This window comes from Rhinoderma darwinii, chromosome 11 (genome assembly GCF_050947455.1).
Source record: "Rhinoderma darwinii isolate aRhiDar2 chromosome 11, aRhiDar2.hap1, whole genome shotgun sequence".
Lineage (NCBI taxonomy): Eukaryota > Metazoa > Chordata > Amphibia > Anura > Rhinodermatidae > Rhinoderma > Rhinoderma darwinii.
Genome location: NC_134697.1, coordinates 48,232,529 through 48,258,846, shown reverse-complemented (window position 1 = coordinate 48,258,846; position 26,318 = coordinate 48,232,529). Strand labels below are relative to the sequence as shown.

General features: G+C 40.9%; 1 protein-coding gene across 3 annotated transcripts in view; it reads left to right on the top strand.

The window, feature by feature from the left end:
• Window positions 1–24,687, top strand: part of PANK1 (pantothenate kinase 1) — a 46,150-nt gene extending 21,463 nt beyond the window's left edge. The window contains exons 3-7 of one of the 3 annotated variants that reach the window (XM_075841213.1): window positions 9,038–9,291; window positions 11,703–11,879; window positions 12,788–12,911; window positions 16,631–16,756; window positions 17,926–20,388. In XM_075841213.1, coding sequence (XP_075697328.1) covers window positions 9,038–9,291; window positions 11,703–11,879; window positions 12,788–12,911; window positions 16,631–16,756; window positions 17,926–17,985 — 741 coding nt within the window. In that variant the 3' untranslated portion in view covers window positions 17,986–20,388. Of the gene's footprint in view, window positions 1–9,037; window positions 9,292–11,702; window positions 11,880–12,787; window positions 12,912–16,630; window positions 16,757–17,925; window positions 20,389–24,381 lie in introns of those variants that run through there. The other 2 variants (XM_075841210.1, XM_075841211.1) reach the window with 2 other exon arrangements.
• The last annotated feature ends 1,631 nt before the right edge of the window (window positions 24,688–26,318 follow it).

Below are 26,318 nucleotides of genomic sequence, written 5' to 3'. Positions count from 1 at the left end.
CCCATGTACCTCACATCAGTAACCCCATGTACTTCACATCAGTAACCCCATGTACCTCACATCAGTAACCCCATGTACCTCACATCAGTAACCCCATGTACCTCACATCAGTAACCCCATGTACCTCACATCAGTAACCCCATGTACCTCAATTAGTAAACCCATGTACCTCACATCAGTAACCCCATGTACCTCACATTAGTAACCCCATGTACCTCACATTAGTAACCCCATGTACCTCACATTAGTAATCCCATGTACCTCACATAAGTAACCCCATGTACCTCACATCAGTAACCCCATGTACTTCACATCAGTAACCCCATGTACCTCACATCAGTAACCCCATGTACCTCACATTGGTAACCCCATGTACCTAACATTAGTAACCCCATGTACCTCACATTGGTAACCCCATGTACCTAACATTAGTAACCCCATGTATCTCACATCAGTAACCCCATGTACCTCACATTAGTAACCCCATGTACCTCACATCAGTAACCCCATGTACCTCACCTTAGTAACCCCATGTACCTAACATTAGTAACCCCATGTACCTAACATTAGTAACCCCATGTACCTCACATTAGTAACCTCATGTACCTCACATTAGTAACCCGATGTACCTAACATTAGTAACCCCATGTACCTCACATTTGTAACCCCATGTACCTCACATTATTAACTCCATGAACCTCACATTATTAACCCCATGTACCTCACCTTAGTAACCCCATGTACCTTACCTTAGTAACCCCATGTACCTCACATCAGTAACCCCATGTACCTCAATTAGTAACCCCATGTACCTCACATCACTAACCCCATGTACCTCACATTAGTAGCCCCATGTACCTCACATTAGTAGCCCCATGTACCTCACCTTAGTAACCCCATGTACCTCACATCAGTAACCCCATGTACCTCAATTAGTAACCCCATGTACCTCAATTAGTAAACCCATGTACCTCACATTAGTAACCCCATGTACCTCACATTAGTAACCCCATGTACCTAACATTAGTAACCCCATGTACCTCACATCAGTAACCCCATGTACCTCACATTAGTAACCCCATGTACCTCACATTAGTAACCCCATGTACCTCACCTTAGTAACCCCATGTACTTCACATTAGTAACCCCATGTACCTAACATTAGTAACCCCATGTATCTCACATCAGTAACCCCATGTACCTCACATCAGTAACCCCATGTACCTCACATTAGTAACCCCATGTACCTCACATCAGTAACCCCATGTACCTCACCTTAGTAACCCCATGTACCTAACATTAGTAACCCCATGTACCTCACATTAGTAACCCCATGTACCTAACATTAGTAACCCCATGTACCTAACATTAGTAACCCCATGTACCTCACATTTGTAACCCCATGTACCTCACATTATTAACTCCATGTACCTCACATTATTAACCCCATGTACCTCACCTTAGTAACCCCATGTACTTCACATTAGTAACCCCATGTACCTAACATTAGTAACCCCATGTATCTCACATCAGTAACCCCATGTACCTCACATCAGTAACCCCATGTACCTCACATTAGTAACCCCATGTACCTCACATCAGTAACCCCATGTACCTCACCTTAGTAACCCCATGTACCTTACCTTAGTAACCCCATGTACCTCACATCAGTAACCCCATGTACCTCAATTAGTAACCCCATGTACCTCACATCACTAACCCCATGTACCTCACATTAGTAGCCCCATGTACATCACATTAGTAGCCCCATGTACCTCACCTTAGTAACCCCATGTACCTCACATCAGTAACCCCATGTACCTCAATTAGTAAACCCATGTACCTCACATTAGTAACCCCATGTACCTAACATTAGTAACCCCATGTACCTAACATTAGTAACCCCATGTACCTCACATCAGTAACCCCATGTACCTCACATTAGTAACCCCATGTACCTCACATAAGTAACCCCATGTACCTCACCTTAGTAACCCCATGTACTTCACATTAGTAACCCCATGTACCTCACATTAGTAACCCCATGTACCTAACATTAGTAACCCCATGTACCTCACATCAGTAACCCCATGTACCTCACATTAGTAACCCCATGTACCTCACATTAGTAACCCCATGTAACTCACATTAGTAACCCCATGTACTTCACATCAGTAACCCCATGTACTTCACATCAGTAACCCCATGTACCTCACATCGGTAACCCCATGTACCTCACATCGGTAACCCCATGTACCTAACATTAGTAACCCCATGTACCTCACATTGGTAACCCCATGTACCTAACATTAGTAACCCCATGTATCTCACATCAGTAACCCCATGTACCTCACATCAGTAACCCCATGTACCTCACCCCAGTAACCCCATGTACCTCACATTAGTAACCCCATGTACCTCACATTAGTAACGCCATGTACCTCACATTAGTAACCCGATGTACCTCACATTATTAACTCCATGTACCTCACATTATTAACCCCATGTACCTCACATTATTAACCCCATGTACCTCACCTTAGTAACCCCATGTACCTTGCCTTAGTAACCCCATGTACCTCACATCAGTAACCCCATGTACCTCAATTAGTAACCCCATGTACCTCACATCACTAACCCCATGTACCTCACATTAGTAGCCCCATGTACCTCACATTAGTAGCCCCATGTACCTCACCTTAGTAACCCCATGTACCTCACATCACTAACCCCATGTACCTCACATTAGTAGCCCCATGTACCTCACATTAGTAGCCCCATGTACCTCACCTTAGTAACCCCATGTACCTCACATCAGTAACCCCATGTACCTCACATTAGTGGCAGTGTTACTGGTACTAAATTAGTGCCTCCATGTGTCTCACATTAGCAATCCCATGTACCTCACCTCAGTATTCCCATGTACCTCACATTAGTAGCCCCATGTACCTCGCATTAGTAGCCCCATGTACCTCACATTAGTAGCCCCATGTACCTCACATTAGTAGCCCCATGTACCTCACCTTAGTAACCCCATGTACCTCACCTTAGTAACCCCATGTACCTCACATTAGTAACCCCATTTACCCCACCTTAGTAACCCCATGTACCTCACATTAGTAGCCCCATGTACCTCACATTACTAACCCCATGTACCTCACATTAGTGGCAGTGTTACTGGTACTAAATTAGTGCCTCCATGTGTCTCACATTAGCAATCCCATGCTTTTTTATTTAATAATATATCTAATGTGCAGGATACTGAAAACTCCTCTGAGGCAGGACAGTGCATGGCCGAAAGAGTGAAGCACAGACAAGGTGGTCCTTGCCTACTACAGTGGCGCATTTCCGCCTTTCCTGTGCTTTGACCATAACTGAGCGGGGTGAGCTTGGAAGCCATGCGTCTGTGCAGTTTAAGGGGAACACTAGGTATAAGTGCTGGTTTCTGCAATGAAGGTAATAAAGGAATGGTCTTTAAACTCCGCTTGGTCACTTCTGACGTCCGGGTATGTTGCTATGCAGCTGCCCAAACTATGCTTACTAGCAAGTTCAAGGCTTGCACAGATTGTGAATGTCTCCCTAATTTCCCTAAAATTTAGGTGTTCCTTTAACTGATGTAATGTAATATATGACAGATAAGCATAGTGATGTCTGTAGTGCACACATATTATGCCACTTCTTGAGCAGTCTTTGATCATTCACATATTTGTGATTTCTGCCTGGTACATTTAAGGCTCATTCAGACGAGCGTGTTCCTCGTCCGTGTGCTTTGCGTTGAAATAACTGACAGAACACGGAACCATTCATTTCAATGGGGCTTTTCAGACAAAAGTGAGTTTTCACACAGCGAGTGTCCGTTGCGTGAAACTCACTGCATGTCGTATATGGCTGCGTTTTTGCGGACGTGGTCGCCCATTGAAGTGTATGGGTGCGTGAGAAACACGGACAGCACACGGACAACATCCATTTGCATCAGTTGCTTAGAAATGCAGAGAAATAACAAATATTCTTTCACGGACGTGAAAAACAGATGCCACACGCAAAGCATACTGATGCGATACGCAATGGGCACGGACATGAAATTCAGGAAATATGCTCTGTTTTTTTGCGCACGCAGAACAGACATGCTCGTGTGAATTTACTTACTTTCTTATAGTAATCAGACCTATTAACCAAGATAAATGTCACACCTCAGTTTACACTCTCACTACTTGTACAGTACTTGGCTCCGTATCAGAGGCAGCAACAGGCAGAAATCAAAGGGCAAAGTAAGTGAAAACATCTCAAGATTTATTAGAATTTCTGAATTCCTGTAGACGGGCAAAATAACAAGCAGTATTATTACAAATTTATGTAACCGACAACACATGTAGGTTTCACCTTTTTCGTACGCAATCACGTGCAAAAACCATTCAGCGGAAATAAACTGAGAGATATCCTTCCACCAGTCGGTCTATTTAGCATTCTCCTTCTTGCACTTCAACTTAGGTACAGGTACCTAGTCTTTATTCTTATCTGTAACATGTGATTTCAGCCCGCCATAACATTAGATTCTTATTTTAGTGGTGACCCATGGGAAGCAAGGATCCGACAGTTTTGATTGCAATCGGATGACTCTATTGCTTTTCCTGAGATAAGCGACGCCAGAGGTATTTGGAAGACGCTTATCCCTATCTCACAAATAAAACAACATGATAAACATACAGTTACATAAAGGTTAGCTGTCACTGTGGAAGTACAGTCCATTATTATTCTTATTATTATTGTCATCCATTATTAATCGAGTCAATGAGGGTCAAGATTAGTTTGGAAATCTTGAGGGTTAAAGCTAAGGAGTATGGATGCTCGTAAGTGTGCTAAGGCCCTTATTTCTAGCAATAAGCAGGTTGTCCGCTCACAGATCCATACCAATGAAAACTTTTGACATATTGCACTATAAAACATTAGCTTATCTTCGGATGTCCTACGGTTATTACTTAAAGAGACTCTGACCCCCGAAAACCCCCCTAAACTACAGTACATTAATCTGTAAAAAATTGCAATTTTTATCATTTTACTTACTTGCATTCCCCCGCTGTAAGCCTGCAAACGGGCCGTGCGCTGCATGCTGATGCATAGAGAGGTCTTCTTAGCTCAATGATGTAATGGAGAGGACTACGTAGGCCGGGTCCTATGTAGCGTAAACGCTGTGGAATTTCCACAACCGAATTCTGTGCGGAGAGTCCGCAGCATTTACAGTAGCAGCGAAGTGGATGAGATTTTGAAAATCTCATGCCCATGCTGCGGAATTTAAGTCTGCAGCATGTCAATTTATGCTGCGTTTTCTGTTTCGGGTTTTCCCCATTGAATTCAATGGGAATGCAAAACCCGCAAAAGAAAGTTTTTCGGACGGAATGTGCTGCAGGTTCCAGGTGGAATACGCTGCGTGATTCTTAGGCAGCGTATCTGACTCGGGGGAACCAGGACTTTATCTCGTCATCCGCGTGCATGCAGGGCCTATTTGCGGGCTTACAGCGGGGAATGCCAGTGAGTAGAAAGATAAAAATTGCAGATTCAGAACCCACGTCTTTTACGCTATTCACATATTACTGTAGTTTAGGGGAGTTTCTGAGGTGACAAATTCCTTTTAAGGTGTCAAAAATCGGGCCTTTCCCCTCCATTAAATATTTGCTGATAATTCTGTTCTCTTTTATTACTTAGAAGTGGATCTTTACTTAAGGGGGGACGCTCACTTTAGTTCAACTTTAAAATGACTCTTGCTTTAAGGACTTTGACAGTAAACAAGGTTGCAGAGCAGTATTTGCAGGCAGCGGCTGAAGGAACAGGATTCATTCTCATTGTTCTTATTTTATTAGGAAGCAGAACACACATGCATAATGCTGAGCCCTTGTTCTATGTTCAATGAATAGAATAATCCTTTGGTCTCTATAAAATAGGCAGAACAGCTGAAGAGCTGGCGATCTCGCTGCCTCTTGTTGCGTAGCAACCAATTGTGCCTGAAGAGACGGTAGAACCGGGCTCCCCGGCTGATTGTATTATTACCAAGTGGAACAAAGAAACCATTTGGAGCAGGCCTCATCAAATGGACAGCAGAAGAGCTGGGAGCTACAGGGCTATCTATGGTTCAAAAATATATGGAAAGATCTGCACATATACGGCACACTTCAGATACTTTAGCCCAAATAAACTGTTCCTGTATTTTGCAGTATTTGGAGGGGATTATCTAGCACACATGCCAGCAGTTTTCCATATTGTAAAATCTTAAAGGAACACTCTAGGCAAAACCGGATCATTGGGAGAAATGTATCAAAACTGGTGCAAAGGAAAAGGGGAGTAGTTGCCCATGGCAACCAATCAGGTTCCTGCTTTAATTTTCTAAATTAAAATTTAAAGGTGCAATCTGATTGGTTGCTAAGGGTAACTACTCCACTTTCCTTTGCACTAAATTTGATAAATGTGCTCCATTGTGCCTAGTACATGGCCTGAGAGGGCGGTGCATGACACAGGATTTCAAAGAACACCAAAGAGAGAATCCCTGTGTCATGCTCCGCCCCCTCAGATCCTGAACTAGGCAAAACACAATTTTGCCTGGAATGTTCCTTTTAAACTCAACAATAAATCTCTGGGTCTCCTCCAGTTTAGCACAGCTGATGATTTTCTAGAACACATGAGATTGTTTCCAATATTTCTGTTTGGTAGTTGAGGGATAAGTTTGATATATGTTTCTGTTTGGGATCTTTTCGTTAAAAGGTTTTACCATAGTGACAGGAATTGGGATGGAAAAAACTTTCTATTATATACCCCATATTGATCCCCCTCAACCCCTGCGAGATCACACTCGCGGATGTTAATCCTAGTTTCTATTGAGCAGTAAAGCGCCTATGTTAGAGTACTTTCATTAGAGCAAAGGGTGAGGGCCTGGGGCAACGTTAGAGAGTGTGTAATTCAGTACATCTCAAGTGCTACAGTCTCTACTCAGAGGCATAAACAGAACAGGGTATATATTATATGCATTTATAAAGTATAACTGCGTGCTTTATGAGGTTGTATATGCAGTTTCTTCTGGTCTTCCATGGATGAGTTCTGCACACGTACCTCCGTACCTTCTTAGGAACATGGCACCACCCCTGCATCTCTATACTTCCTTGTACAATACAAATGTTCCTGTGCAGAAACCATCCAAAGGAGACCAGGTGGTATCTTTTTTTAAGTGCAGAAATAGCTGAATGTATTTAACGTTCTCTTTCAGCAGCAGAAATTGTAGACATTTCAGAATCCTCAGGTTTCCAAGTTGTTGGTCATCCATGTACTTCGCATGCTCAGCAAACACTGTGATATCTACAACTTAAAGTTCCTGTGCCACCAAAATGAAATTTGTAACATGGACCTCCATCAACCATCACATGCGTCTACATTACTGTCTTCTTAACCAGTAGAAGGGCCTTTTGGCCCCCTCCGGCTCCAGCCCCTGAATCCACTTCAGCTGAAGATAGCAGTCCAAGACCAAGGACTTATTCTGTGCATAACCAGCGAAGAAAGATCTTGACAATTTAGGTCTTCACAGTGTTGACCGTTATTTTAAATTTCCTTGGTTGCTTCTTGGTAACCATATTCATACACCCAGTACGATTATGCACACAACTTCTAATGTGCCTGTCAACATCATTTATCACTACGGATCAGTAGTTGTTCTTGTACACAGTCCACACATATGTAGCATCCTGCCCATGTAATTCTGTTGGCCAAGAGCTTTCTAGCGAATAATACTTTGAATTGTATTTTAAACTGTCCAATGGTCCAGCCATCAAGCTGGACTAATGTATGCCTATATTTTATGAGTGGTCTGTATTATTAAAGGGAGTCTGTCACCTGAAATGTACCTATCAAACTTGAAACAGGGTAATATAGAGTAGGCTAACCTGAATATAACATTTATTACCTTTTTCACATGAGTGCCTCCTTTGCAGAGAAAATCGTTTCATTCAGTATATGCAAATGAGCATTTTGGAGCAACGAGGGCATCACCGTTGCTCCAAAATGCTTTGTCTTCTTTCCCCCAGTCCAACCCTCTCTTCTTTCATTGATTGACAGGGGCCAGGCAGTGTAATAGGCGAGTTCATGCCTGACCTCATAGTCTCCTGAACAAGCGCGCGGCTTTCCTTCGTAATCGGCGCATGCGCAGTACACCCTTGACGTTTCATTGGTCTAATCGACTGTAATGCACATTCGCCGATTACATCAGACTACAACCGGAATAGACAGACCTCGGCATCGTAGAGCAGAAAAGGGTGTAGTCTGACGTCATCGGCGCAATTACAATACCACCCATGTGGATGAAATTTTAACAAATCTCATCCACAGGCTGCAGCACATTTTACTGGAGGGAAACAAAATTTTCGATTTCAAAGGGATTTTCAATTCCGCAACATGCTCATTTTGTTTAGGATGTTCACAGCGCATGTTTACAGTGGTGTAAAATCCACGGTTAATCCGTACCAATATTTGCAGGTAACACGTGCAGATTTTACTTTGGATTTTCTGCAGATTTGTTACGGAATTGCTGCGGAAAAATCTGCAACAAATCCACCATGTGTGTGGGTATAAAAGGTTCCGGTTGCAGTTATTCTCTATGTTACGATTTAATATGTGAGAACAGATCTTCAGGATCATGGCTACAGTTGTTTCTTTATTACATGGAAATCATCCATAGATCAGAAATTTGTGCATAGTATTCTGTGCACACATGTGTTGTCTGCGGTTATGCTACTTGGAAACAAATACAAGGGCGCCCGATTATGCGTACTTGTCTATTAAACAACCTTTGGTAGCATTTATCTTCGTTGTCCAGTCAAAGTGCAATGTAGAAATTGATTCCCTCCTGTACTTTTGTTTTATATGTGTTTTTGTTATGCAATATCTAATATGTACAGCAGAGCAAAGTGCCGTCTGATAGCTCTTTGACCTTGTATTTGGAGACGGTCTCCTGTGCCCTACTTACACCTGCTTATTCATTAACTTAATGTTTCTCTCTTTATAGATAGCTGACCTCCAGCTCCATAAACTTGATGAACTGGATTGTTTGATCCAAGGCCTTCTCTATGTGGATTCTGTTGGCTTTAATGGCCGTCCAGAATGCTACTACTATGACAACCCCACAGACCCAGAGCAATGTCAGAAGAAGCCATATTGCCTTGATAATCCTTATCCTATGTTGCTGGTTAATATAGGTTCAGGAGTGAGCATTCTTGCAGTATATTCTAAAGACAACTATAAAAGAGTAACTGGGACCAGGTAAATATCCTTTTCCTTATTTTTGGGGGATTGTGATATCTTATATTCACATTTATGGGAATAGTACCATCACCCAACATATGTTACATATGATATGTTTTAGGCAGTTGTGGAAAAATGATGCAAAGTAAGAATGCTTTCAAAAATAGAAGTGTTAATAGTTTTTATCAATTAACAAAATAGAAAGTGAATGAACGGAAGAGAAATCTAAATCAAATCAATATTTGGTGTGACCACCCTTTGCCTTTAAAACAGCATCAATTCTTCTAGATACACTTGCACACAGTTTTTGAAGGAACTCGGCTGTGAGGCTGCTCCAAAAATCTTAGAGAACTAACCACAGATCTTCTGTGAATAAAGGCTTCCTCGCATCTTTCTGTTTCTTCATGAAAGACTCGATGATGTTGAGATCAGGGTTCTGTGGGGGCCATATCATCAATTCCAAGGCTCCTTGTTCTTTTTGACACTGAATGTAGTTCTTAATGACATTGGCTGTATGTTTGGGATCGTTGTCCTGCTACAGAATAAATTTGGAGCCTGATAGTATTGCATGATGGATAATTATATGCCTGTATTTCTCAACATCAAGGACACCATTAATCCTGACCAAATCCCTAACTTCATTTGCTGAAATTACAGCCCCAAACTTGAGAGGAAACTCCACTATGCCTCACTGTTGCCTGTAGACACTCATTACTGTACCGTTCTCCAGCCCTTCGGTGAACTGCCTTCTGTTACAGATTTTTTTTACTCATCAGTCTATAGCACCTGCTGCCATTTTTCAGCACCCCAGTTTCTATGTTGTTTATATTTGAGTTGTTTGGCCTTGTTTCCACGTTGAAGGTATTATGGCTTTTTTGTCACAATTCCTCCATGAAGACCACTTCTGGCCAGACTTCCCTGAACCGTAGATGGGAGTACCTAGGTCCCACTGTCTTGCCAGTTCTGAGCTGATGGCACTGCTGGACATATTCCTATTTCGAAGGGAAGAAACCATGATGTGTCTTTGATCTGCTGCACTAAGTTTCCTTGGCCGACCACTGCATCTACGGTCCTCAACATTGCCGGTTTCTTTGACCTTCTTCAAAAGAGCTTGAGCAGCACATATTGAAACCCCAGTCTGTTTTGAAATCTTTGCCTGGGAGAGACCTTGCTGATGCAGTATAACTACCTTGTGTCTTGTTGCTCAGTCTTGCCATGGTGGACCTGTGACGTGAAACTGTCTTTCACAACCTCACCTTTGTAGCAGAGTTTGGCTCTTCCTCACCCAGTTTTAAGCCTCCTACTCTGCTGTTTCTGTTACAGCTAATGACTGTGTTTCAACCTACATATTTAAATGATGATCATTATCACCTGTTTGGTATAAATGGTTATTAATACACCTGAATATAATCCTACAAAATCCATGACTTTGTGCAATGTACCTGGAAGAATTGATGCTTTTTTGAAGGCAAAGGATGGTCACACCAAATATTGATTGATTTTATATTGCTCTTCTGTTCATTCACGTTGTATTTTGTTACATGTTTAAAAAAAATACTATTAACACTTCTATTTTTTTAAAGCATTCCTACTTTTTAGCATTTTTCCACAACTGCGTAAAACTATTGCACAGTACTGCATATATTGTTTTATTTGCTATTTTGTTGGCACATCATAAATACATAATAATAACATGGGGATTTTGAGAAGATATGTGATGACATTGAAAACAGCAAAAGTGGCAAAATAGTGTAGGTGAATTATAATCATAGCATGGATACATTTTAAATGGGTTGCCCAGTTTCTTCAAATTAATTGTTTTGTTTTTTTGTATAATTTAAAGTTATACAATTTTCCAATATACTTTCTGTATTCTTTACGGTTTTCATGATCTATGCTTGTTATTATTCAGTAGGAACATTCATTGCTTACTTTCAGTGGATACAATTTTGTCCATAGTCGTGATGGACATTTATAGACATCACTGGAATCATTAGAAGACACAGCTTGGATATACATACTGCAACTGTAACAAGCCATGCACCTGTGTGTCCATCACATAACCATGCAAAGAATTTTATACAAAAAGTATATTCAAAAATTGTGAAACTTTTAATTATACAAAAAAAAAAATTACATTAATTTGCTGAAACCGGACAACCACTTTAAGGTTACACAAATTAATAAAATAACTAGTACTAGAGATTCTCATAGAGATCAATGGAACTCCAGTGAAACTTCAGAGGTGTAACGTCTGTGTTACATCAGTCGCACTTCTTTTAGGCTATGATCACACAATGTGGTGGAGCACAAAACCCAGACCACTAATGTACCACAAAAGCTACACCAAAATAATCTAAGTGTGTGTATATATACATATATATAATTTTGTGACCGTTTATTCATACATTTTTGTGTAATGTTTTCAGTCTGGGAGGAGGAACATTCCTTGGCTTATGTTGCTTGCTGACGGGTTGTGAAACATTTGAGGAAGCTTTGGAAATGGCAGCAAAAGGAGACAGTACTAATGTTGATAAGCTGGTGAAAGATATCTATGGTGGGGACTATGAGCGGTTCAGCCTTCAGGGCTCTGCTGTTGCGTCTAGGTAATCTTTACTTGTATATTTTTCCAATTTAATAAACGTAAGTACCATCATCTTTACAAGTGATAAATAAAATGGGAAACTTTGGAAATTACTCAGGTTCACATCACAGTCGCTTGTTGAAAGCAGAACCCGACCCCTGTCCCACTTGGTGACCCCATTCTGATGACCGGTGCAATTCCTAGTGCTGGGACCCGCATCTATCAGACATTTATGACATATCCAATGGATATTATGTCTAAGGTAGAAATAACCCTTTAATGACTCTTAGCATGAATTTTGAAGATAATCTGCTCTAGAAATCCACAGCTAAAACTCGGATTTCTGCCATGGATTGGCATGCAAATCCACACGCGGATTAGCTCCTCATTTCATCGCAGAATACACGTCAATAATGAACATGCTTAAGATTTTCAAACCCGCCGTATAGTCATTATTACTCACTAATGAGTTACTAACTTTGAGTAATGTGATAATCATCCAACTTTTTCAGGCTCCTGAATGACAACACTTCATAATTATGCAGCAATAAAAAGGGAATGTAGGGTATAAACAAGTGAAGATAAACTATACAAACTCTGAGGTATAAGTTATTCTCTGTTCATATCTCGTTATGTAGAAACGTTCAGCCAGAAAGCTCCCGGTGCATACGCTGAGCGTATTCACCGACGGAGGCCAAAAAACTTGGCCTCTGTCGGGGGGAGGTATACATTGCCATACCTTTTTTCTTTAACTTTATAGGAAAGCGCTGCAGAGTGCACTTTCCAAATCAGTAGACCACTGCAAAAAATGTGCATTATGTTTTTTAACATTAGGGCCAATGGGTGACGAGATGTGAACAGAGCCTTAAAGGAAAAATCTATGAAGTTTGTATATCAAATAACACTTTGTTATTGCTGTTCTTTTAAAAGCTTTGGCCACATGATGAGTAAAGAGAAAAGAGATACCATAAGTAAGGAGGACTTGGCAAGAGCTACGCTGGTTACCATAACAAACAACATAGGATCTATTGCTCGTATGTGCGCCGTCAATGAGGTAATAATTACATTTCTTTCATCTATTCACACAGGATTTAGAAACTGGTTTAGTGAAAACTAGATTTCTCGTTTAATTCTATGCTCTTAATTCTAGAGCATATTTTCTTAGAAATCTGCATTGATTCGTCCCTCTGTTATTCCTCCTGGAAATGTATGACTAAATTGACTACTAGGTCTTACCATTCCCCTTGTCAGTGGGGTGTGTCCCATACAGCACAGTGAAAGGCCTAAAAAGAAGAAACTTACGGGATTGCTATTTTTTCGTACCCTTTCCACCCCACCCCAAAAAAAGTTAAGAGGTGGTGCCATTGAAAAATACAACTCGTCCCACAAAAAAAACAAGACCTCATACAGCTGGACCAATAGAAAAATAGGAATAGTTGTAAAAATGTGGTGAGGCGAAAATAAAAAAAAATTTAAGTTGACAAAAAGTTCCCAGTCGACTCTTCCTCATGCCCAGGTTATAATGTAAGAAACAATATATAGACTCCAAACAAAAATATTATTAGCGGCTGGAGACTGTTTAACCACTACTGTCCCCCCATATCATCTAGGCGACGCCATATACTAATTGATATAACACAGAGAGACAATTCAAGAGCCTTTGACGCCCATGTATCAATATAAAAATTATTAATTTTATTAGACAAACATCATATAAAGTTAAAAAATGAACAAACAAATATGACTCTAGTAAAATGCCGGAGACCGCACTCGCAAAATGTTACTGACTGTAGTAAATGGGCAAGCATGTAAACATCATTGTATTAACCACCTTCAAACATAATCCAAGACAGTGCACTGAGACAGCCGGAAGTGAGGCAAGCCCCACATCTGATGCACTCCCCCTCTGTCTCCGTGGGCGCACTGCGCATGTCCGGAGTTCCCGTCACGCGTCGGGATTCCGGATGTGTGCTGCCGTGCCTGGATCCGGATGTGGGGCTTGCCTCGCTTCCGGCTGTCTCAGCGGTGATGCGCCGCTGTGCATCATTGTAATCAGGTGGCTTAGACACTATAAAGGGGCAGTGGTGGGACACACACGATTATATATCCCCTTGAGGAAGCAATTCGTGGCGAAACGCACGTCGGGGCTTATACGGCGGAGCAGACACTCTTTCTACTTCTTGTTACTTATATGGGTAAGTTCTTTGACCTGACCAGCTAACTCTATGCAATGCACTCTCTTGGATTATGTTTGAAGGTGGTTAAGACAATGATGTTTACATGCTTGCCCATTTACTACAGCCATAACATTTTGCGAGTGCGGTCTCCGGCATTTTACTAGAGTCATATTTGTTTGTTCATTTTTTAACTTTATATGATGTTTGTCTAATAAAATTAATAATTTTTAAATTGATACATGGGCGTCAAAGGCTCTTGAATTGTGTTATATAATGTAAGAAAGTAAAAACATTGTTAAAATTCTGCCTTCAGCACTGGAGACCGGCAGCCATCATTCACCTGCTCACGTTCCACCAGCTCTTCTTCAACATAGTGAGTAACACCACCAGTCTCCTTGGAGTATGGAGATTTACTAGTGTCATCTGCATTTGGGCTTTGCCCAGCAAACAACATTGATAAATAAATTGATTTATTACTGAGCTAGAATGTATCTCTCCTGAATAACTCCACTGAGAAACTCCTCTTTTATGACTATGAATGTGTTTTAATGTCGCTACAGTTGGGAAATTATATTGTAAGCTCTACATGGGCAGGGACCTGTTTTCCTATTTAGTGCACGGTGAAGGAAAGCAAAATGATATCGTCTTTCTGCTTTCAGCTTCTTTACAGTGTTGCCTTGTGGCTTGGAGTTCAAGCAGCATTGTACAGGGCTATCAAAGCATTAAGAACTTCAGCAGAATCTCACACAGGAATTCCAGCTGGACGTCCTACGTTGCTTATGACCCTTTCTGCTGTGCATACTGTGTGTATTATACCTTTTGTGTCCTTGTCGGCAGCATTCGCAGTTCAGATGTGATTCACAGCTAATATCAATTAGTCTTTTCCAATGTATCCACATTTTTAGGATGTAAATGAGTTCTGATGTGTACTTTATTGTATGCTGGTCACAAGGACTGTACAGTAAATTTCCATCAGTCCTGCATTCACTCATTCATAAAAATAGCCCAATTGTACATTTTAATTAACTTTAAATAAATTACGTTTTCTATACCTCTTTAATTTTCCCAATAGTCTAGATATTTTTAAAAAGTTGAGATTAAAATCGTCCTCCTTCCCCTTATGTAATGCCAGGAAGCTCACTGGATCATGCCAACAGCCCTTCTGCTCCCTATAAATGATACCGGATCCAGCGCTGGCACTTTGTGCGTGCTGCTTAGCAAGCCCAGTGCTTGTTTGAATTATTCAAGACAGCAGCAAAAGGACTCCCTAATTATTAAATACAGTGGAGGGAAATTGGTTTTTTAGCCATTTTCTTTTAATTGATCAATGTTATAAGGAATATCATCATAACGTATAATGTTTATACATTTCTTTCTGTTTATTTTTTATTTTTGTAGTATTTATTTCCTATTTTGTTGTGTATATCCAAGTAAAAAAATAATAATAATATTGCAGGTGTGCCATGTGCTGACATCTAGTGGCCAAAAGGGCTACACTGCATGTGCTAACATCTAGTGGCCAAAAGGGCTATGCTGCAGAATGGATAAAGCCAATCCATCACCAGAACATTCCCTTTAAACTTAGAGCATCTGTTAGGTGCCCTAAGAAAAACAAGCTAGTGGGTGCTCCTGCCTCTGCTTAAAAGGTGACCCTGTGTATTTGTTAGTTGAACTTTACTTTGTATGTTTCTATGAAGGCAGCCACATGTTCCGCTTAGTCAATCATTTGAGCAGGATACTTAATGAACACCTGCTGGCTTATTTTTCTTGGGGCATCGAACAGATACCCCCTAAAGGTAGTTAAAGGGACAAAATCACTTATTAATATCAAATCTATTGTATTGCCACAAGCACAAAAGGAAGAATGTAGACCAGGGATTCTTAAACTTTTCCAACTGGGACCTTGCTAAAAAATGATGCCATGCCCAAATTAAAAATATAGCTCAATTTACCTTTTAGTTGTCTCATTACCCAACTAGAACATTGGAATAAGCACATAAGGGGTGAATGATGCAGGCAGAGAAGACTTTACAGGATGGGATAACTTCTGTCAAAACTGCCTCCCCAGCTCTTCCTCACCAACAACCGGGGGGCACCTTACCAGTGAAGCTCCCGCCTCAGTTTGAGAAGCAGTCATGTTATCCACTGACCGCTCATAGTGAGGGGGTAGGGTTATCTGAGGGGACTGGTTTCACTTTGGATGTGAGTGGAGAAGAAAGCCTAATTACTCTAGTGCAATTACCACAAGATAAGCTAAAGGTACACAATGGTTTAATATTCAACTGTAAAGTTAAATGTTATAGCAATGTTGTGTAAGCGACTGTCGAAGTTCAGTCCTGACCTGCAGATTTTATTGCCCACATCCACATAAACTAGATACTTTAGTTCCCGAAGAAGAAGACATATGTAAACCAACACCCATCCCCTGTACCGAGTATATTAGGAAATGGGTGCATGCCGAGTGCTCCTTTTTGGGAACTTTATATATTTTTACAAAATCCATTTAATTTAACGGCACTGTTTGAAGTTTGCTTCAATAAAAAAAAATTAAAAAAACAGTTTGTACATAAATATTTTTATGTAACTCCATTTGTAGAACATTGACAGAGTGTTGTTTGTGGGGAACTTTCTGCGAATCAACATGGTTTCCATGAAGCTGCTATCTTATGCAATGGATTACTGGTCGAAAGGACAACTGAAGGCCTTATTTTTGGAACATGAGGTAAGAGGTAGAGGAGATTGAAGGAGTAATTGTTTATGGTATATCCATGGGTGTCTGATCATTGGGGTTTGATAGAACCTCAAACCCAGCAGTAGATCGGAGATCCCTCTTAGAGGAGAGGGGTGGACAGAACCAGAGAGTTGGACATGAAAACAATATTTCACTGTGATGCACATTGTACATATTGGTCTTTCATATAACTTCATTGTCTTTATTCACAGAGGCATATTAATGCTTCAGTGTATTTACTGCCAAAAATGGGTTGTTATCCAGTAATTGGACATGCATTTGTCACAAAAAGTATCTGAACAAAGGCTGATGCTTGCGTTTGTTTAGTAGAAAAATGTGATTCTACCTGGAAAGCATCAATAAGCAGGTTAGCACTCGTTTTTTGTGTTGTGTTTTATATAGCTAGACTATATAGTAAATGAATACCTAAAGTTCATACACACACTCATCCAGTCTGCTTGATATATTGAAACTTAAATGGGTTGTCTCGTATTGTCCTAATTCCCTTTTAGGTCATGTGTATGTCGTAGAGGGAGTTTTCTGCTTGGGAGTCCCCCTCTAATAGCCAGAACGGAGAGCTCTGCAGAAAGTAGCTCCCACCCTAGAGGACTTGGGGCCACCATGTATTACTTGGTCACCCATTCATTTGAATTTCTTCCATGTAATACCACATGTGTGGCCATGCTTCAGCTGCAAGGCTTGTTGCATTCAGTATATCGACAGAGGGTCCTTATTTTGAGAGGAGCATGTCCAGAAGAGAAAAATAGCGAACATATCCGAGTGCACCTACAAGTGAATTTCCTATTCCTATGCATCTACCGGCATATTTGATATAGAAGATATAGGAGCAGCCACCGCATGATTTTAGACACACATTTATATATTGGTTTGCAAAGACATGTGAGAGTAAGTTCACATGCAAACTCAAAAACGTCCGAAAATACGGAGCTGTTTTCAAGGGAAAACAGCTCCTGATATATATGGAACATTTGTTTGTTTTTTTACTTTGTTTTTTTTAAGCTTATATAAAATCCCTTTTAACTAAATGGTAATATTATTCATTATCTATGATCCACATCTTATCTACAATGGACCGGCATTGAGAAACAGCCTACTACCTAGATATAGTGACCTATGAATGATATATTTGTCTATTATAGGGTTACTTTGGAGCAGTTGGTGCCCTGCTGGAGCTTTTCAAGATGAATGATGATCATTAAAAGAAGACACTGCAGCTAATGTTTGTGCTACTCAAAGCCATTGTCTTAGAGGAACTTTCCTAAGCTGCTAGGAGACACATAAAGCCAATTCACACCTTCATGTTCTATCCTGTAAATAGTTGGGACTCCTCTGAACTGACACTGAGAGACTGTACATATATCTGTATATTTTATTGTAAGACAAACCGTGCAACATGGCCAAATGTACTGTAGTGATTTGGAACTAATTTTAATGCAGTAATTCTTTATATTTATTTGATGTAAATAGCCTTTAATCTGCCCTTTTTGTTGGGCTGCTGCTGTTAATCCTAGAGATCTCAGATTTATACTTTTTTTATTTTTTATCTTTTGAGATCGTTTGAAGAATTGTGTAATTTTGTATCGTGTCTGGGGCAATGACATCACATGGTTCGCTTTTCCACATGGGCTGTGTAATAAAGCAAGTGAATGATGTTAGAGAATTTGCTAGAATGTTCACATTTAGGGTTCCAGTCCAATAAACTTCCTTTAATCCAACAGCAATGGGACCTGAAACATGCCAGATTATGAAATGTTCTGGATTTTCATATGGACATAGGAAAGTATAAAAATTGACTTAAAGAGGACCTGCCCACTCTACTGACATGTCCGTTTTAGTAAGTACCGTATTTTTCGGACTATAAGACGCAGTTTTTAGCAAGAATAAATCCTGCTAAAAAGTCCCTGCGTCTTTTAGTCCGCAATCAAGGGACCCAGCATCGCTGGGCTCCCTGACCGCTTCATTACTTAACCCCTTCCCGACCCACGACGTGCCAGCACATCATGGAGCTGGAGGGGGATGATGTATGGAGCGGGCTCACGCGCTGAGTCCGCTCCATACACTGCAGGTGTCAGCTTCTGACACGCTGCTCTAACGGCCAGGGACAGCAATTTCGCTAGTCCTGGCAGTTTAAAGGGGTTTTGCCATAAAACACATGTATCCCCTATCCACGGGATAGGGGACACATGTGTGATCGATAAGGAGAACGGGGACTGAAAGTTACTAAGAGCGCTGCATGAGAAGCTGTGACTTCCGCGTTCTGTGTCCGGCAGTTTCATAGAGATGAATGGGATTCTTCTGCGCATGTGCGAGCGGCTCCCCATTGATCTCTATGGAGCTGCGGTACAGACAAGCCAAACACAGACCCCGGAAGTCCAGGCTTCTCATGTATCGCTTTGGGTGAATTTCGGTGTGGATAGGGGATAAATGTTTTTTATGGCAAACCCCTTTAACTAGTTAAATGCCGTGGTTAATAGCGACTGCGGCAATTATAGGGGTTTTTCTATGAAAGACACTTATGACATATCCACAATATATGTCATAAATGTCAGATAGATGTGGGTCCCACCCCTGGGACCTGCACTTATCTCTAGAACGGGCCCCCTAAAACTCGTTCTAGCTTTCTGTGCTCTCCTGGCCACTTGATTACATGTGGAGTTACTGAAACAGCATAACTCGCTGAGCTATGCTGTTTCCGTAACTCCCATAGAACTGAACAGTAGTTACGGAAACAGCATAGCTAGCATTCTACGCTGCTTCCTTAACGGCCATTCACTACTATGGGAGTTAGGGAAACAGCGTAGTTACGCTGTTTCAGTAACTCCACATGTAACCAAGTGGCTGCTGGTTCAAGTCCCCTAGGGGAACTAATAAAATGTGTAAAAAAAAAAACCTTTTTCCCATTTTTCCCCAAGCACAATGTAAAAATAAAATAAATTGGTATCGCTGTGTCCGTAAAAGTCCGATCTATTACAATATACCATTATTTAACTCGCACGATGAGTTTAAAAATGTAAAACATCATAACAGTTTTTTGGTCACTTTAGTGCTTAAAATATGAAATAAAAAAAAAGTGATCAAAAAAATCGTATGTACCAAAAAATGGTGCCAATAACACTACAACTCGTCCCGCAAAAAATAAGCCCTCACACCACTCAATCGATGAAAAAAAATCTAAAATAATTTTGCCTCTCAGAATGTGGTGATACAGAATAAATTCTTTTTTAACAAATCATTTTTTTCCTATTTTCTGTTGTCTAAAACCTGGGTGCGTCTTATGGTCAGGTGTGTCTTATAGTCCGAAAGATACGGTACTTGTATTCCTCTTAAGGGCATGACCACACGTGGCGGATTTCCTCCGCAACTGTCCGCATCAATGCCGCACAGAATCTGCGTTGCAGATTCTGCTGCGGATCTGCACAAAATGTGCAGTACATTGATGCGGACTAGCTGCTGCGGACTGCGGGAAAAGTGCTTCCCTTCTCCCTATCAGTGCAGGATAGAGAGAAGGGACAGCACTTTCCCTAGTGAAAGTAAACGATTTTCATACTTACCGGCCGTTGTCTTGGTGACGCGTCCCTCTTTCGGCATCCAGCCCGACCTCCCTGGATGACGCGCCAGTCCATGTGACCGCTGCAGCCTGTGCTTGGCCTGTGATTGGCTGCAGCCGTCACTTACACTGAAACGTCATCCTGGGAGGCCGGACTGGAGACAGACGCAGGGAGTTCTCGGTAAGTATGAACTTATATGTTTTTTTACAGATACATGTATATTGGAATCGGTAGTCACTGTCCCGGGTGCAGAAACAGTTACTGCCGATCGCTTAACTCTTTCAGCACCCTGGACAGTGACTATTTACAGACGTCTCCTAGCAACGCTCCCGTCATTACGGGAGCCCCATTGACTTCCTCAGTCTGGCTGTAGACCTAGAAATACATAGGTCCAGCCAGAATGAAGAAATGTCATGGTAGTAAAACCAATACGCTCCGCAGCACACATAATATCTGCGGACTTCATTGCGGAATTTTGACTCTCCATTGAAGTCAATGGAGAAATTCCGCCATGAGTCCGCCACTGCTCCGCAACAGACAGAGCATGCTGCGGACACCAAATTCCGCTCCGCAGCCTATGCTCCGCAGCGGAATTTTATGCCTCGTCTAAACGAACACTGCTAAATTAAAGTGTAAGTCAATGGACAAACGGCACCGCTGCGGATTAACGCTGCGGAGTGTCCGCAGCGGAATTTAAGTGAAATTCCGCCACGTGTGAACCCAGCCTTATAATAATTCTGAAGCATCTTTTCTTAGAGCTCTGCATTGTGCCATTCCTCTGTTATTCCTCCTGGAATTTTATGAATAAATTGGACAATCCCCATAGACAAGAAGAATGGTAAACCCAGTTGTCAATCAGTGCTGACGGTCTCAGACTGTGTTCCAGGAATACACACTAGGAAGGCAAGATCTTACCTCCAGAAAGACGGCTCCGAATAACTGCTTGTAAAAATCTTCTATCACTTTGTTATAATCTTTGGGGCTCTCGTCATTGATTATCTGTAGAAAATATTCTGGTTTTGGTTTTGTGAGACTACAGATTATCTTGAAATTATGTGCCAGAAATAAATGCCAGATTATCAGAATGTCTTTGGATTAATGGAAATTTATTGTACTTGAAGGCAGCACATTTAAGCAGTAACCATTCAGCCATTGTGATATTTCCGGCGTGGCATTTTGTCAGCTACTTCACACTTGTAAACTGCTTTCACAGGCAGTCCATACAGTTCTCAGACCAAAATGACTTAAAAATGTTTTGCTGGAGACATGCCCTCCACCCCTTTCAAGATGTTCCTTGGTGGGGTTTGTCAGTGTTCTCATTGATAATGAGCAGGGCTGCTAAAGCTATGTGCTTTGACATATAGCAAAAACTATCCTCTAATATGGAATATTTGCTTTCTGATTTTTAAAAATTGGCTGTTTGTTTCTTCAGAACCTTTTTCATTTGTTTGAATTTTGGTTGTATTTCAATTTTTCACATTAAAAATGTAAAATTTTTTTGGACAGAAGTATTGATTGCCTATGCCTTGTTGTAAAATAGAAGATATACTTGAAAGGGTATTCATAAGAAGTTAGCGCCTATTACTTGTGACTGGAATATCCCTTTAAATTATTGAAAACTGGGCATTGTGAGTCATTTTAACACTACCTTATCTTCTGTAATAGAAGATAGTCTAAATGACTGTCGTTTGACACAGGGTCACTTTCTGTATGATGTATACCTCAAGTGTCCTGAACGAACCATATACTTAAAGGAACACTAAGCGTAGAGTCAGCAATATAATATAAGTGAAGCATATAGAAAGTGCTGCTACTATCATTTTACACATATGTATGTAAGGGCCAGTTCACATATGTCTGATGCTCCGTCACAATTTTGTATAATAGCAATATTGTCACAGCATCAATGTCTTCCTAAACCTGACAGAGAAACATTGGTTCTCAGAACTGGAGATATCTGATATAAAATCGCGATCACGAGGGCAGAGATTTTTCTGGACCGCCTATCACTAATTACATGGAGGAACACTACAGTCAGCCTCTACTTAGCCCATTATGGCTGCTTCCAATCACCAGTAGATTACATTAAACCCAGAGTCATAGAGATTGACTGGAAGTTTAGCGTCCATAAAGCGTTGTTAAAGGGAATGTGACGCTAGAAAAAAATGTATTTTTTTTTTAGTTAAACAATTAGTGTATAGGGGATTAAACATTGTTCTAATTTTTTTAATTTTTTTCACGAGTCAGGAAATATTATAAATTAGATTCTAATTTATAATATTTCCCAGTGCTGGTCACTAGATGGAGCAATTCCCAAAATTGTAGCATTGCATTTTGTAAAGCAACCACATTGCTTTATTCTGCAAAATTTGAGAATACTCACTCGCTCTAGTGAGCTCCCAGAATCCCCCTCTCCTTTATCCTGGCTAGTGCCGGGAGAAACGAGGGGATTGAACGGTCAAACCTCCTACACTGTGTGTCGCCATTTTTTGAGCTAACACACAGTGTAGTAGGTTTACATACACTAGTAAACACACACTAAAACACTTACATACACAGAAATAACTTACCTGCTCCAGTCGCCGCCGCTCCCTCCGGTCCGTCTGCTACCGCCGCTCCAAGTGCACAAGTCCGGAAGCCGCGACCGGAAGTAGTAATCTTACTGTCCGGCCGCGACTTCCGGTCTACAGGAAAATGGCGCCGGACGGCGCACAGTTCAACTTGGACTGTGTGGGAACGGCGCATGCGCCGTTCCCACACAAACGGCGTACAGCATAGTGGATGGAACGGGTCCCGTTCGCATTCACTATGGGACTGTAGCTGCCGTATTCCATGTCTGTATGTGTCGTTAATCGACACATACAGAAATGGAAAAAAAAATGGCAGCCCCCATAGGGAAGAAAGAGTTCAAAAATAAAAAAAGTAAAACACAAACACACAAATAAATATAAAAGTTTCTAATAAAACACTAAAATCAAACTGATGTAAAAAAAATAATTTTCATGACACTGTTCCTTTAAAGTTTCAACAAACCTTTAAAAGCTAGCAGCAAATCTGTGATATATTATATTACACCCTTTATTTAGAATGTTCTGTTGGGTTTTTAGTAACAGAAATCTACGAGCAGTGCCAGAGTAGTTTAACTGTTAGTCTGTAAATCAGCGGTAGATTGAGATCCGGAGCCACGACCAGACCAGACCACTTTTGCACTATATTGAAGAAATTGAAAACTGATATTGTTACTGCAGACTTAGGCTGGGTTCACACGACCTATTTTCAGACGTAAACGAGGCGTATTATGCATCATTTTACGTCTGAGAATATTGCTGCAATATGTCGGCAAACATCTGCCCATTCATTTGAATGGGTTTGCCGACGTATTGTGCAGACGACCTGTAATTTACGCATCGTCGTTTGACAGCTGTCAAACGACGACGCGCAAATGGACTGCCTCGGCAAAGAAGTGCAGGGCACTTCTTTGCCACGTAATTTGAGCTGTTCTTCATTGAACTCAATGAAGAGCAGCTCAAGATATACGAGCGTCACAGACGCCTCGCAAAATGCGAGGAGGAGCATTTACGTGTGAAACGAGGTAGCTGTTAACAGTCTGTCTTTTCACACGTAAATGCCTCTCATCGTGTGAACATACCCTTACTGCAAATGACAAGTCCTTCGCCCACACTGAAGGTAAAAAGAAATCAATGTTACTGGCAGTGTAGTCTTCTCCTTCCATTTGACAAAAAAAAAAACATATTGTTGGAAGTCCTGCCTTGGATGTCCAATTGGTGGACATGGAAATTTCACGGTGGTGGGAAAAGTCTGCTGTTCCGCACGTCTTGTGGTACAGAGTAGACTAGAAATCTAAGTGAAATTTTCAGTTTCTACAGGAGTTATGCTTTCATAAACTTCACCCAACACTAAGCACAGTAGAATACAATATTCGTATGCAGAATACTGTAGAGCAGAATTTTTGGAAGTTTATTCAGAACTTTCTGATATTCAAGAACTACAATTTCTACAATATTTTGCTGTTTTTTTTTTCTTTAGAAATGAAACAGATTCTTCTTCGAAAACTGGAGTTTTATCATTCTATAATGTGCTTGAAATATGTATATTTTTTCTGTGGCCTACTACAACGTTGAAGATCCATAGGGTAAAGTTTGTTCTTCGATTTATGTTGAGAATACATTTAATATGATTTCGTTGAATATGTTTCCTTGTTTGTCAAATTGTTTTGATATCTGTAAAAAACCTGTTAATATGTGAAACATTGTATAAATTTGTATTTCATTTGTCATCATTTTCATTCTGACGTAATAAATACTTGCCAACAGTGTCTCTGCTTTAAATAAAGCTTGCAACATTTTAATGTTGTTTTTCTTTCCTTATACTTTTGCTATCGAGTAGAACTTAAAAATTGTAGTTGTTGCCGATAGCAACTAGTTGTGAGACTGCTTTTCAACCTACCTTAGAAAATGACAGCTGGAATCTAGTTGTTATGGGCAATAGTCTCTACTGGGGTAGGTTGAAAGTAAAGGTAGTAAGCTTATTGGTTTCCATTAACAACTTTTTTTCCAGTTTTATTAAGATTTATTTGGGTCTTTCTCACTAAGGCAAGCCTCTTTCTTTGAGGACATATGATTGTCATTGAGGGGTGTTCCCTGCTCGGGACCTCCCTTTATGAGCCAGAATGGAGACCTGCTGGCAAAGAGCATCTTCAACGGGTGTACCTGTCCTATCCATGGACTACATGGACAGCCATTCATTTGAATAGCCGACTTGTAAAACTGCGCTTCCCCTATAGTTTCTTTTATTACCTAATTGGTCATAACCTGAATATTATGGTACGATAATTTAACGTTTTAGGGATTTTTTTCTATTCAGTGACGCACCTTAAATAATTTTCAACAAAAATGGGTAAGTAACACGCCATGTGGTGCAGTGCCTAGGGCGTCCAGGGGGAGGGGGGGGGCGGCTGCAGGATCCTTTTTTCTATTTTATTTTTTTTAAATTAAAAATGTATCTTGTGACTGGGCAGTGGGGGGGGTATGCGCTTCTTAGGCTGTAAGACACGCCCACAGTTAGAGGATTAGCCAGAACTGCTCATGTGAGCCGCCGTGGCCAATTCGCGAATAGTGGGTGTGTCTTAGGCTTGGACGGCAGAGCAGAGCAGGACAGGACGGCACCGCAGCAGGTCAGGTAAGAAAATGTTCAATAACGTTAATTCATGTATTTCGATACTAAGCTGTGTAATACAGCCATTGCCCTTCTTCCTACGTGTGTTCAGGCGCGCGGCCAGCATGAGGTGATGCAAAACACCCCCATGTTCTGTCTTCAGTGCCGACACCGCTGCTCATTAGTGCAGCGCCGGACGCATCACCTTATGCTGACCGCACGTGCACACTTGTTGTCAGGAGCAGGGTAATGGCTGTATTGCACAGCTGCAGCCCCGCTCTAACAGCGGAGATCAGAGAAACCGCTGATCTCCCCCGCTATTCCCCTTAATGCTGGGATCAAAGCTGACTGCAGAATTCAAGGGGAAAATGCAAAGGGAGATGCCCCTTGGATCGCAACACAGGGAATCCCTGTGACGCGATTGCGGGACATACCATATATGGACAGATAGCCCAGGGTCCATTGAAGGACCCCATGGCTGTCTGTCCAGATTTCCTGTTGTTAGGGTATACTTAGGTATGTAATGGGATATAGATATATCTCAGCAAATTAAAGTTTAAAAATTAAAAAAATAAAGTAATGTTAAAATTAAATAAAAAAATACACATCCATTTTTTACAATAAACATTAAAATGAAAAAGTCTTAATACATAAAATATACACATTCGGTATCGTCACGACCATAATAACCTGCACAACAAATTTCTAGCATCATTTATGTGAACACTGTAAAAAAACAAAAAACAAAAAAGGCTTTCTCTCACTTATTAATGTGAGGCACGAGGTGTTATGAATTTTTAACCTGCATG